This window comes from Vidua chalybeata, chromosome 9 (genome assembly GCF_026979565.1).
Source record: "Vidua chalybeata isolate OUT-0048 chromosome 9, bVidCha1 merged haplotype, whole genome shotgun sequence".
Classification (NCBI taxonomy): domain Eukaryota; kingdom Metazoa; phylum Chordata; class Aves; order Passeriformes; family Viduidae; genus Vidua; species Vidua chalybeata.
Genome location: NC_071538.1, coordinates 13,137,283 through 13,150,778, shown reverse-complemented (window position 1 = coordinate 13,150,778; position 13,496 = coordinate 13,137,283). Strand labels below are relative to the sequence as shown.

Sequence of the window (13,496 nt, the reverse complement as noted above, 5' to 3'; positions counted from 1 at the left end):
TTTACTCTGCTTTCCTCCCTCTCTCTGTGAGGTTGGTTCGGTGCAGGTACAATAGGAACTCTTTGGCACCTGCAGCAGCATCTTATTAGAAGTGAAGAAGACACTGTAGGGCCCATTTAATTGGGCAGCAGCCACTGGTGGATCAATTTTGACTGTAGCTGAAAGGAAGTGGAGCTTGCACACCCCAGAAGCCCCTTGCTTTTCTGCCTGTCCCCATTTGGGACATGGCTGAAGGGCAGGTCCTGAACCAGGTGACAGGAGAAGGACACACCAAGGACATGCAGGATTCATCTGTGCTCTGCATCCACTACAGCGTGAGATGGCTGAGGTGTCTCACATCTGCAGAAAAGGTAAAACCTCGAGGTGAAGTGCCCTGCACAGCTCTCGAGGCAGGAGGGAAGCACAAACTGTGAAATTCATCTGTCCAGCTGCTTCCCACCACCACCATCACCAGCTAACCCAGTACAACAGCCATAACCTCAGAGCTCAGCTCTGTGTGTGCATCCTCCATGGACGTGCAGGCTGAGCCTTTTCCACATCAGCCTTGTCCTGCTCATTGCAGGTAGTCTCAGGTCCAAGTAACACCCCTAAAATCAGGATCAAGCTCAAGTAATCCAGCAGAGATTTCCTGGTTACCAGCAAACCAGCCACACTCCTGACTCCAGCAGGTTCAGGCAAAGTCTTTTCTCATCCCCAGTGCTGGATGCTCATTACAGCCACCCCAAGTCCCAGCAAGGGCTGAGCAATGCTGCTGTCCTCCATCCCAGGGACTTGGGATGCAGGAAACAACAAAATGATCTCAGACCTTGTGAGCGGGAAGTGGAGGTCTGTGAAGCAGATGTAACTCCCAACAGCAAATGCCAAGTCAGGAGGAAACTTTCAACTGAAATCCCTGCAGAAAATGGGCAGAAATCCAAAAGTGAGGGGGCTTGGCTGAATAGTAAAGATCCCAAAGGCAACTCATAGCCAGGATTTACATCCAGGCAAGATGGAGCCAAAATACTTGGAGGCGAGATGGGGTCCTCCCACCCTCAGCAGTCTGGAGCCAAAAGAGAGGGGCCAGGAGAACAGCAGGAGGGCTGGAGTTACATCAGCTGCAGCCCCTCCAGTCCACAGGGGTGAGCAGCACCTCCTGCTCAGGGACTTACCCCCTCACGTGAGGTTTTGGAAACCTCAAAAAGCAGAGAGCCCACAGTCCCAGAGCTACCCGGTACCCCAGCTGTGGGGAGGGGAAGCAGGAGTCACTTGGGAGAGAGGAAAAGGTCCGAGGAACAGCTTTGGGGAAGGAGGGATGCGTTATTGTGAAGAGGGCATTTGTCTTCCCTGGAGGAAGGAAGAGGGGAATGCTGGCCTGGCTCCTGAAGGCAGGTGCACGGCTGAATTTATCGGGGGAAGGAAGCAGGAAGCAGGACGGAAGCGAGCCCGGAGCACTGGGCGGCTCCATCGGAGCTGGGCAGGCACGGGAAGAGGCCCAGGGCAGCGAAGCAGCTTCGCAAGGCTTGTCAGGACACGGAGGGGGGAGCCCCCTGCCAGCCCCCACCACTGCCCTGCACGGCACCCCATGGGCACTGCCACTTCAGCAGCGGGGGAGATGCTTGTTCCCAGACAGGGCTGGAAGGCTGTGAATGCCTGTGCAGACCAGAAGACAAAGCAAAGGGAGCAGTGGGTTTGCTCTGGTTATTCCCAGAGAGAAATAGGACGTGTCCAGAAAACAGCTCTGCAGCGTCGGGAACAGTCAGTTCCCCTGCTCTGCTCTGCTCCACTACATCCTGTGCAAACTCAGAGACGGAGTGAGAACAGCCGTGGATCAGAGGGCACTGGAGTCTTGCCATTTTCTAAGGCACAGGGAAAAAAGCCAGGCACAGATGAAAAAGCACTGGAGTCATCATTTTAAGGGAGGGTAAGAACGTTGTCCATCAATCTGCACTTCCTTGATTGCTTCGTCTGCCACCGCCTCCCTGGGGAGCAGGACGGGCTCTGGGTTTATCTCCCCAGGGTGACGGGGGTGGGTGGGCAAGCCAGAGGTTTGGGATGCTGGTAACAAAGAGCCTTTGCCTGCAAAACTTGCTCCACCACTCCCAGTGGGAATTCCTGCCACATCCCGGTCCTGGGCTCTCCTCCAGCTGGAGGCAGACCACAGCACTGAGGGGGCTCCTACAGCACCTCGCTGCAGGGGCTGAAGTTTACATGGGGCCACTGGGAGTCTTGGGCTTCTTCTCCCTGAACGTGCCCATTTGATGGCTACTAAAACCAGCCACATCCATCTTGGGATGGTGCTGGTCCAAAAAAGACTGGCAATCAGCAAAACATGCTGGGAAACTACTGCAGGACGTTTGCCCTCCCGAGGCAGCTCAGGTAGGATCTGGGACATGGGGCTGGTGGAACCGTGAGCTGAACTCGGCGCAGCCCAGCTCGTTACGGACCATACAGGAGCAGCCTGAGCATCTGTATGGTTCTCAGCACACAACTCATAAAGTTCACAAAGCTGAGCAGACAGGCCGAGACAAGCTGTGCGTGTGCCCAGAGCTCGGAATCAGGAGACAAACCTTCCCTCTAGTGGCTGGATGGCACATGAATCCCACAGCCACCTTCTCCGTTACCTCTCTCCCCATGCCCAGCCTAACGGCCTTATTTTTCACCAGCCCTAAGACTCAGCACAGATCCTAAAGGCATCAAATCTTACAAATTCCATGTGACTTTTTAGTGGCTTAAAACTAGCGCAGCTGCTGATTTGCACAAAGCCAGACAGCCCCGGGGGTCTGTGTCCACTCTGCAGCTTGTAGTGCCCATCCATGCCCATGGTCAGCCTGTGCCATGGCTGTGCCAGGCAGCACAGTTCATGCACAAATGCATCCCAGACAGTGGAGAAGCCACACAGACACAAATCACTGCTGGTTTCTGCAGCAAGGGTGGTTTGTAGGGCCAGTTCTTCAGCTGGGTTACTCCCCCTTGCAGCAGTTGTTCAGTGGGGCAGAGGATTAGATTCTGCTGGACCTTTTTATTATGGGTCTTCATCCCAGTTTTAGGCTCATCACTGGCCATTTCTGCCTTTTTTAAAGCACTGGAGAAGTTCTTATTTTAGGAAAAAAAAATCACATGATGGGTTTAGAAAAAAACACCACTCAAAACTACAGGTGGATCACTACAGCCTTATACATGAGAATTTGATCTTTTATGCTCAGAAAGAGGCTGAGGTGTAGATTTGGAAGGCTTAGATTTCACTCTCAGGGATGTTACATTATAGCTACATTAAAAATGAATGCAGCAACTTCAACTTTTTCAAAGCAGGAAGTGAATTATTAATCAAAACAGCCCTTCTATCAACTAAGGAAAAATGATAAATGGAGCATGAACACCATAAACTAGAAGTAGAAATGCCTTTTAATAAAGGTGATTTGCTGTTCAGATTATCACAGCCCTATCCACGCCTCCCGTGATTCATTATTCCCCTGCTCTGCACACACTCACCGAACAGAAGCCAAAAGACATTACCAGGGAGCAAGAACATCTCCTTTCAGCAAGGCCCCAGGAGAAGCTCTGCCTCTTCTAGAAACATCCTTGAATTCCTGAATGGACAGGAGTTCACACCTAACATCTAAGAGTCAGTGGTAAAAGAGACCTCAACAAAAAACTGCACTGTGTAGCTTTAGTGCTCAGCTGAAGTGCTCATGCCATAAAATCAGAGAATGGGCTGGGTTGGAAGGGACTTTCAAAGGCCATGTAGTGCAAAGGGGCTGAGAATTAGAGTGACAGTGGGCATTACAGCAACAGGATCCTACAACTACACAGCAAAAAGATGCTGCAAGAAACCTTCATAACTCATCACAGCTTCATATCAGGTTGTGGCTAATGAAGAAAATTGATACCAGCCACACCCTCCTACAGAGAGACAAACTGCCGATTCTTCTTTCCCCCCTTTCTCTGGCTAAGGAGGGAATGAATGCTTGCCAGCTCCAGCAGGCTGACAAGGTGCAATGTGGCCCAGAGATAATTAGTGCTGAGGATGAGTTAGTGCTGGGGGTCTGATGTAGACACGGGAAGTATTTCAGAGTGGCTCCTGGAAGCTCCTGGCTGTCCTGTGTCCCCCTGTGCAGTGGTGGCAGTGCTGGTAACCCCACAGGCTGCACATCACACTGCTGCTGTGTCCTTGTCCATGGATGTGCTGCTGCCTCTGCTGGGAATGAACACAAGAGAAACTCAAAGCATCAGTCCTGGGATTCTTTTGCTTGGGGCAGGTTTAAAACCCCCAACCTGCTGCAGTCTGTAAAGCCAGGCTCTTACCAAAACTGCTGTGTTAAAGGAGCTCTGCATTTTCATACCAAGACATTTTTTTCACTTGACAAACAAGAAGCTGGCTGGTGAGTCTCTCTGTCACTATGCCAGTCCATCTTTCCTTTATTATGGATAGTGCCTTTCCTGAAGTGGGAAGAGTTATTTTTTGTTCCTTCAAATGCCATTTGTGAGTTGGCTGACTATAGATGCCAGCCTGAGAAAAAATAATCCTGTAAAACAGGCAATGATTCCTCTACACTATTAAAAATATACTAAAAAAATAAAACCATGTTCATACTGCTCAAAAACAACATCTCAATACAGAAACATCACAACAGGATACAATTAATAAATCAATTAAGAAGCAGAAAATTCCCAGAACAAATCTAGTGACTCCGGTTTTTTAATCCTGAGAAAAACCCAGACCACAATATACATCTGTGTAAGAAACCTCACAAAGAAACAAAGAGATGTCTGTCTTAGACCATTGCTCCTATTCTTTCTTCTTGATGGACAAGCCTGTATGAATTCCACACAGATTAAAAAGCACTGAACCATGCAATTATAATGGTGGAGAGCATTTAAAATGAGTTTACTGAGAAGAAACATTGGTTGTCATCTCTTTCCTGATGTCAGTACAGCCCGTTACACAGTTCCCCTTTTGTCACTTTATTTCAGATTTCCACAATCCAGCAGGCAGCAGGAAGTTACAAGATGGGGAAAATGGCTCTTTCTGATGAAGTTACACTGAAGTACTGGGCTCCATTTTTTAGCAATTAGTTACTGTTGTTCAAATGGCCCAAGTCTTCATCTTGCATCAATGCCACACAGGCTTGACTGTCATTCTCCCAGGATGTCTGCAGACTCCTTCTGTGGCCAAATCCAAGTGGTAATACAGAAGACACTGGATCACTCCTCCTAGGACCCCCTGCTTCTGCTGGCTCCTTTCACCACAGGCCAGGCTCTATGACTTGTCAGAAGCCTGCCCAGGTCTCAGTTCTCTTCCAAGCCCACTTTGCTCAAGCTCTGCTATAACTGACATGTATTTGAATTCACTGGATCTGTGGTTGAAGGTCTCCACTAATCCGTAGGTCTCGGAGCGATCCGTGGCGTAGAACAGCTGCACCTGGTTGGCCAAGCACTGGGCATCATGGACCACCTGGGAGTGAGAACAGAGCTGTTACCATCGGGGTGGGGCTGTGCCAGTGTCCCACTGCCAAAGAAATGCCACACTCCTACTCACCACGTGGCTCAACTCCGAGTCACCTTAGTTCAGCAAATCTCTTAAGAAACAACCTCCCTGTGGCTCCTGACCTACTTAAACACTTCAGCACCGTGTGTTTTAGCAACTCTCCTGCTGTGCATCTGCTTCAGGGGTCAAGTGTGTCTTTTGTGATCCCTGCCCACTCCAAGATGCACCAGGTCCTCATTTTTCTCTTCTTACAGCTGACCTACTTGCAAAGATTGATTGCTTGCTCTGAGATCCAACAGGGAAAAAGAAAAGCATTACCAATTACTCCACTCTGTTTCAGAAGGGGAGTCAGGAGGTCAGTCAGAGGAGGGATATTTTAATCACTCTGTTCCACCACTAGAGTGCCCAGTGCCACCAGTCCAGGCACTGGTACAGTTATGCCAATAACAGTGTGCCCACACAGAGGGAAAAAGCACAGGTGTGCACAAACTGAACACACAACTCGGGAGTCTCCTGCTCTGACAAACAGGATGAAGCTTCAAACACTGTTTTAACTTGTTTGCAGGTAGCAACAGCTTTCATTTAAATATGCTTCTGTTAGTAAGAAAAACAGAAGCTTTGCTCTTTTACAACTATCAACTATAATACCCAAATTAAAAAAAAAGAATGCATAAACTGAAATTACCAAACACTGATGATTCCCTTCTGGCTTTTCCTAGCCTTAAGTACATTAGTTTAAAGAAAGACAGTGAGACCATTCTTTGGCAAAGAGTCTTTGAAAGGCTTCACTGTAATTTGATTTTAATTCAAAACTGTACGAGGAGTTGCAGCATAAAATGAAGGAAGCCAATGAGCAGACTTCTCTTACCAAGAACTTGGAGTCCATTTCTGCTGTCATTAGTACTATCCCTTTCTCCTTCTGCAGATCAGGATAATGGTACAAGACCAACTGGCTTGGAGCAGTTTCACCTTGGGTCTGAAGGAGAGAAAGAAACTTGTCAGTATCCCATAAAAACCTTCACTCCACTGCAGATTTGGGTGCTTGATTACAAAACTTTGAGCATTAACTGCCAAAGAGGCAGTTACTTCCCAAAGCTTAAGGGTCAGCTCAAATTAGAAGCTCATTATCCTTGGTATTTACAAAAAACAAGGGATTTGCAGAGTTAGGTTGTTTTTTAACTTGACTAAAGACCATTTTGCATTTAAAAGAACCCACAATTTTTAGGAAGATATTTAATCTTACAGCATCTACTGCTATTCTAAGTAACTTGCACAAACAGTTCTAAAAAGCTTGGTCTTGCTCATGTTTTGAGTCTACTGAACTTCTACCTCATTATCCTCTACACTACAGAGACACTTAATATCCCTAACTTTACTAATTTACCTGAAACTAATGTACAATTAAACCATAATTAATAACAGCTATTGTCATGATAATTCTTTTCAGGTTAAGCTAGACCAGTTTAACCTGTTGGCTAAACTACTTAGTAAATACCATATATTGCAATATGATGCTGATACTATTTCTGGATCCTATGTCAGTTTTGAACTTTTTATCTCAAACACTCACCTGAACATTTATCAGGGAAGTGAAGTGTAATTCTGTTCCAGACCACTGCCCCACAAAGAATTCATAGCCTTCTTTTCTTGGCAAAGCATACAGAAACTGCAGAGAAATGATAAAAAAAAACAAACCAATTTTCCCTTACATAGAAAAAGATGATGCCCGTGTCACACTGGCCTCCAGCATGAATGCTTTAGTGAGAGAACCACAACAGAAAAAAAGAGTTTCTTTGTCCCATCACAAGTGACAGGACAGCAGGAATCAGACTTCAAAGCACACAATAAAGCAGAATTACCCTATCAGTATTAATTAATTAGCAAATATCTTGACAAATACTTTTGTCAGTATTTTGAGACGTAAAAAGGAGAGTGGAGAACATTCAGCCTCTGACTTTTTTGTTCTCACCTAGAAAACTAACAGCAGAAATGGTCAAAAATAAGGTAAGGAGCAGAGCATTTAATGCTGTCATTTTATCAGCTGCTCCAGAACAGGCAGCAAGCATGTTCTCTCTAGACATTCACAGACTATCAATACAGCTCCACAGGCTACAGACTTGCTCATTTTCCCACACCAAGGGAAGGACAACATGGGAGCAGAAAATCTTGCAGGATACCTGACTGAATGCCAGTGCAGTGTACAGAAACACACTTCAGGCTATAAATAACTACCCAATCTCTAAGTAGCTTGGGAAGCCAGATACATTTGATCTTGCTCTTGGCAAGTGAAGTAGGTGGGAGTAATCCATCAACCCAGTAAGGTCTCCATTCCCCAGGAGATTCTGTGCTGCTGCTCTCTCAACACTCCATCTCTTCTACCTAGATCAAACTGTTTCCTACATATGAATAGGCACTGCTTTATCTGAGCACCAGGACAAGTGTTTGAACACCTGGATTTTACTAATCAGGCTGATACAATGAATATGAACACAGGAGGGTCAAAAGTTAATGGATCAGGCTCTGAAGAGAAGCATTATAGCTCTACAACCACACAGTGCTGTACGTACCGATGGACACTTCTGGGCTCTCTTCCACATCAAATCAAACTTGCCTGCCTTTGGGGAAGGAGAAAGAGAAGTTCAATTTTCGTAACACAAATGTGGATGCAGAGCTGTTCACAATCACCTCATTAACCTTTAGAGGGTACAGCTTCTATCTGGAGAAGGTCCCGCTGTGGGGACAGGTGGCAATGAGTGTCTGGAAAGCCGCATTTACTTCTTATTTACCTAAAAGTCATCAGCATCCTGTTTTAACAAGGCTGTCTCTAAGATGCAGCAGCAAAATCCTTGGATCCAGAGCTTCATTCCTTGGATGTGGGGGCCCCAAGCCTGAGGCTTACATCCTCTTTCAGTAATTGCTCCACTGCATCATGTAATATCAACAGCTGAGCGAGACAACACATCCCTGGCTCCAAATTGTGGATTTACATCATTGTCATCTGTTTTTCAGTATAAAACTGCAGCCCATCTATACACTCAATAACATACTTATTGCTTAGGTTTAAATTAAAACCACAACCCTATTTCAGCCCTGATGAAACCTGGTGATTTCATTCACATGTTCTCTGTGTTTCCCCAGATCTTTTGCCTAATTTTTTTTTTTTTTTGCTTCCCAGCACTGTATTAATATCTACTCTTAGAAAAGAAAACATTTGCCATTCATCAAGAAGAAATTCCTTTGTGTGTACTTTTGAGCATGGGAGAATTATGCAAGGCCTTTCTTTCAGCCAACAAAAAGCTTCTGGCAAAAGACAAAGGGGTTTTTCTCCCTCGATGACACCATGAACTGCTTCCTAATGTGCCTGGGATCTGGTTTGCATTGAAGCCTTAAAAAGCTTCCAACACTCCTCCTAAAACAGTGCACCAAAGCACAGTGCCAGCCCCACTAATGAAAGACCTACATTTTAATTGGAGTCCTTGGCTTTGGCCCTCTGCTATACAGTAAAAGCACAAGTCAAACTATTTTCACAACATCCACATGTTGGGGAAACCAAAACATGCGGCTGGTTGACTTCAAATCCCACACTTCAACTTTCAGAGCATACAGCACATCACACATCTAGAATACTGCCTCACACTGAATTCAGCTGCAGCTCAAAGGGCCAAATGCAATTACAAATCAGACCCCAGATCTAAATGAGGTTTCAAGAACTCAAGGAACACACAGTTGTGAAAAGACAGATTTAAGAGATGCAATCATGGAATGACCCTAAAGAAAAGAATAAAGAGAAATCCCCAAAGTGAAAAAAGTCTCCTTCAGCCTAATGCAAACTAAGAACAATTAACATCTGGAAAAGTTATCAGGAGTAAGAAGTATGATCTTATCTCAGGAAACACCCTGCAATCTTAAGAAAGACAGTGCTGCCAATAATTGTAAATGTATGAAAGTAAGTCCTAAGTGATTAGCCACATGCAAGTTACCAGCCAAGTGCTCTTGGACTGCCACATAAACCTTGAGGCAGCTGCCTGTGCTGCAGGGAAGAGGGCAAAGAAACAAGCAACTCTGAGAAAAATAACTCCAGAAATACAAATGCTACTTAATAAACACTAGGGCCTTGCAAAAAGCGTTGGATGCTTGTATTAAAATAAGCCTAGAAATTCCAGCCAGGTGTGCAGAAAAAGGTCCTTGATTTATTGAGACTCCTCTGAGTGAGAAAGAAAGGGATATGCATTTCTGAAAACAAAAGCCTTTGTTTGGGGCAATGAAATCACTCAGCCCAGAAAGTAAGCTTGTTCTTGAAACCTCACTTTCCTTTAATGACTGCTTTTAAAAGCAGCAGAATCTTGACTGGAAAGGAAAGCTTTGCATGCTGGCTTTTCAAGTGCAGAACTATAGACGAAGTACTTACAGGAATAACAGCATAAACTGTGTCTTTTGCAGAAAAATACTGATTCCAAATCTGCAGAAAACAAAGATGAGATACAGCTAAAGTCCAGCATTTAGCAGTAATGTTAAATGCTTTAAAACATCAACTAACCTTTGTAAGCACTTTGGGAAGTCATTTTTCAATCAAGCCTGACTGACTTTCCTGCTAATGCAACATACTTCTGCAAAGGTTCCAGATGTACCAAAGGACAGATTCCAACCAGGTAACAGAAATCAGCAGTGAGCTCAGAGGTGGCTCAGTATTTATTAACCATCAGAAGTGCTTCTCACATTTTTCCCAAAAGTCACACTAATGACTTCTGCAGAGGGGCTTTTTTGGTGGTGGTGGTGGTTTTTTTAATAAAGAACATACAAAACATTTTCAGCAGAAGTCTTTACATGATGCTCCTCTGTGTTAAGTCTTTTTCTTCACCACAGCAGGATGGCAATACCCAGTGTACCTGTATCTCCTAGCACATCCTAGGAGGACTTACCTAGATGGAGAAAAATTTATCTTCTCCTAAGGATACCCATGTGAATATGCTTTTTGTAAATATACTTCCACAGCTGTGTTTTATTCTTCAGTCTAAGCAAAATTCCCATCCTTACACATAAGATTACTATTAAGCACAGATGTGAGGCAAAGTTTATTCCATTTAAATCCATCACCTGCGTTATCTCCTCTGCTGATTTTTCTTTCACCATCTCAACATTAAGAATTGAATCAAGTGTCTGCAAGAGAAAGCATAAAGAATCTGGCATGATGGCAATTCTCTGACCTTGTAAGAATCCAGAATGAATGGATGCAATTACAGAGAACAAACTCAGACTAGAGGAACTTGATTCAATTTACAGTGTTACTTAGTCCCTTTAATTGCCAAATAAAATACAGCAGCAACACACTGAGAAGTGGATTCACACACTGAGGCAGAATAGATTCTTTCAGGACACAGCACATGGTTTGCTTCAGTTGTGCAGATCTCTACCGAAGCTGCAAGAGAAGCTGCGGCCTTTCACCTTCAGCCATCCCAAAGATGTGCTCTTTGGCAGATTTACACTGAAGATTCACCAAAATAAAATAATGTGAAATAGAATTCTCTTATCTCTAGGCTGGCTGATCACTGCAAATGTATTTCCATGCTGTAAAAGGAGCTTAACCCTTTCCATTTAATGTTCAGAACAGATGCCCCAGTTGGAAGGAATTTCCAGGGTGTCACAGAAAAAGGACAGGGCAATAAAAACCCAGAGTGCCAGGAGTGTTAAGGTTGAACGGGAGCCCAGCAGTAAACCAAGATCTTACACTCAAATGCAGCATAAAGAACACCAGGTTTACATCAACGTGTTCTTGACTGAAACTGGCTGTGGCAATACAAGTTAACCCACAGCCTTGCCTTGCCACCATGTCCCCTCCTAGCACTTGGGTTCACTTCTCTTACCTTATCCTTTGTGAATCCTCCCTTTGAGGTCTTGCTGCCCAAGCCTTCTGCCTGCAAGAAAACATTCTTCTTTAGTTTTACAGCTAATGACACAATACCATTGACTTGCCTTCCCTGCCACACATAACCTGCCTGCTGACAAAAACTCCTGAGAGGGAGCTCAAGATTCTTGGACATCACTGCAGTTTATTTTTAATAAAATAAGTGATTGATTAAGTGAAGTAAATATGATTAGTAACTTAATGTGAATTATGAATTTCAAGGTCACAAAGGATTAATCAAAAGGAAACTATTATGCATTTTGGATCCAATATTATTGAACAGTTTTCTTGCTTTCACTAAAAAAATGACAAATGCAGGATTCTGTCACTCCTCTGGCTAAACTAATCTGGAACTAATTAAACTTAAACGAGGTTTCAAGCAGAGAATTCAGAGTCTAAAAAATAATACAGAGGAGTACAGAACAATGCTTTTAGCTATCACACAGTAAAATTTCAGAGCTCCTACTGATAGGGATACTTCAAGTTTGTAGCATTATGCTGCTCCCATAAAAATAACATTAGAGCTTCAATGTGTGTGATTTACAAAGAGAATTGGCCTTGCCTTTTCCTCCATGCATCTGATAAACTCTCCTTGTTTGGAATGTCCCACGGGCTGCTTTTTCACTTCACTTCTTTTTTCCATACGGGATTCAAACACATCTGGACTGGACCTGAATTGGAACAGGGGCTGTTAGCAGTACAACAGAGCAATAGAACAGCTCGAGTTGGAAGAGACCCATAAGTCCAAGTCCAACTCCCTGCTCCTTGTCCAACTGGACATAAATTCACAGAACTAAAACATTCCAGTTTGCTTTAAATAATCTTAAGTTTTTAATTATGACAATAAACAGGAAAAATCAATGCACAGTTAAGAAACTGTGAAAGCTGTTGCACAATATCTCCTATGACCCAAGGGCTTTGGATTTGTTTTTGGAACTGCATTCCAACAAGACCAGGTTGGATGGGGCTCTGAGCAACCTGTCCTAGTGGAAGTTGTCCCTGCCCATGGCAGGAGGGTTGGAAGTGGTTGATCTCTAAGGTGCTTTCCAACCCAAGCCATTCCATGGTTCTGTGAGTGAGTCTGTGAAGTCTTTTGCTTCACTGTTTTATATTGCTAAGTAAGGTAATCCATCTTTATCAGGAAAATTCAAAACCATAATTCTTCTATGGGCTGTTTTATTGTGGTCTTGCCAGAAGATGGACTTACTCCTAAAATAAGACGCAACTTCTGCCTACTCATTTTCTGTTCAAATCCTCCTTTATAATAAGATGGAAGACTATAAGTTAGAATACTCTTTGCCTGCTCCAATGGTTTCCAAAGTTGGAGTAGTCTTTGCCTGTTCCAAAGGTTTACAAAGGTGGAGAGCATTGCTGGGTGATGAACATCACTTGGCCTCCTAAAATGTTTATTGTGATACTGATTCATGTTCTTAACTTAAAATTTTCATTTAATCTTCTCAAAACTATCTCTTATCAATCTGACCACGTGGGGAGACGATCCTCACTGACCTGGTGTCAACTACATGTGAATTTCAAGGCAATAGGCCTAAACTAATCGAGTTCCTCATGACGGCGAAAAGCTAAAACAGAACGACATCCCTCCTTCCAGAACGCGCTCCCCAGGCACGCCCGTTTCGCAAAGCACAGCCCGCCCACCCCGGTCCCGCCGCCGCCTCCCTCAGGGCCCACCTCCGCAGCTCCTGGATCTTGTGCCGGTACTTCCCGTAGAAGGGGTTCTCCTCCAGCGCCGCCTCTCCCGATCCCGCTGCCGTTCCCGATCCCACTGCCGGCCCCAGCACCCCCCGTGCCGGCGGTGCCAGCAGCCCGAGCGGCCGGAGCGCGGCGCGGCTCCGCAGGGCCGCCCCCAGGCCCCAGCCTTGGCACAGCGGCCCCGCCATGGCTCCGCTGCCCTCAGCCCGCCCCGCACTCCGCCCTCCGCTCCCCTCAGCCTGGCCCGCCCTCAGCTCCTCTCCCCTCAGCCCGCCCCGCGCTCCGCCCTCCGCTCCCCTCAGCCCGCCCCGCGCTGCGCCCTCCCCTCAGCCTAGCCCGCTCTCCGCTCCCCTCAGCCCGGCCCGCCCTCCGCTCCGCTCCCCTCAGCCCCACCTCCCCTGCCAGGAACCGGCCGGAGCC

The 13,496-nt window shown here is 45.6% G+C and overlaps 1 protein-coding gene across 4 annotated transcripts; it reads right to left on the bottom strand.

Moving 5' to 3' along the window:
- Nucleotides 1-3,363: 3,363 nt before the first annotated feature.
- ATPAF1 (ATP synthase mitochondrial F1 complex assembly factor 1) lies at nucleotides 3,364-13,474 on the bottom strand. Of its 4 annotated transcripts, none has more exons than XR_008432310.1 (10): nucleotides 13,056-13,474; nucleotides 11,929-12,037; nucleotides 11,326-11,376; nucleotides 10,559-10,621; nucleotides 9,873-9,923; nucleotides 8,032-8,079; nucleotides 7,035-7,130; nucleotides 6,333-6,440; nucleotides 5,516-5,749; nucleotides 5,346-5,431 (listed from the first exon to the last, which is right to left on the bottom strand). XR_008432310.1 is itself a non-coding variant. In XM_053950246.1 (9 exons), exons 1-9 carry the CDS (start codon nucleotides 13,262-13,264, stop codon nucleotides 5,237-5,239), a joined length of 930 nt encoding a protein of 309 aa, XP_053806221.1. In that variant the 5' UTR covers nucleotides 13,265-13,469; the 3' UTR covers nucleotides 3,364-5,236. The 4 variants fall into 4 exon arrangements, 2 of the variants coding, with proteins under 2 accessions (XP_053806221.1, XP_053806222.1); XR_008432311.1 differs by having other exon boundaries at nucleotides 5,516-5,743; XM_053950246.1 differs by lacking the exon at nucleotides 5,516-5,749 and having other exon boundaries at nucleotides 3,364-5,431; nucleotides 13,056-13,469.
- Between the last annotated feature and the right edge of the window lie 22 nt (nucleotides 13,475-13,496).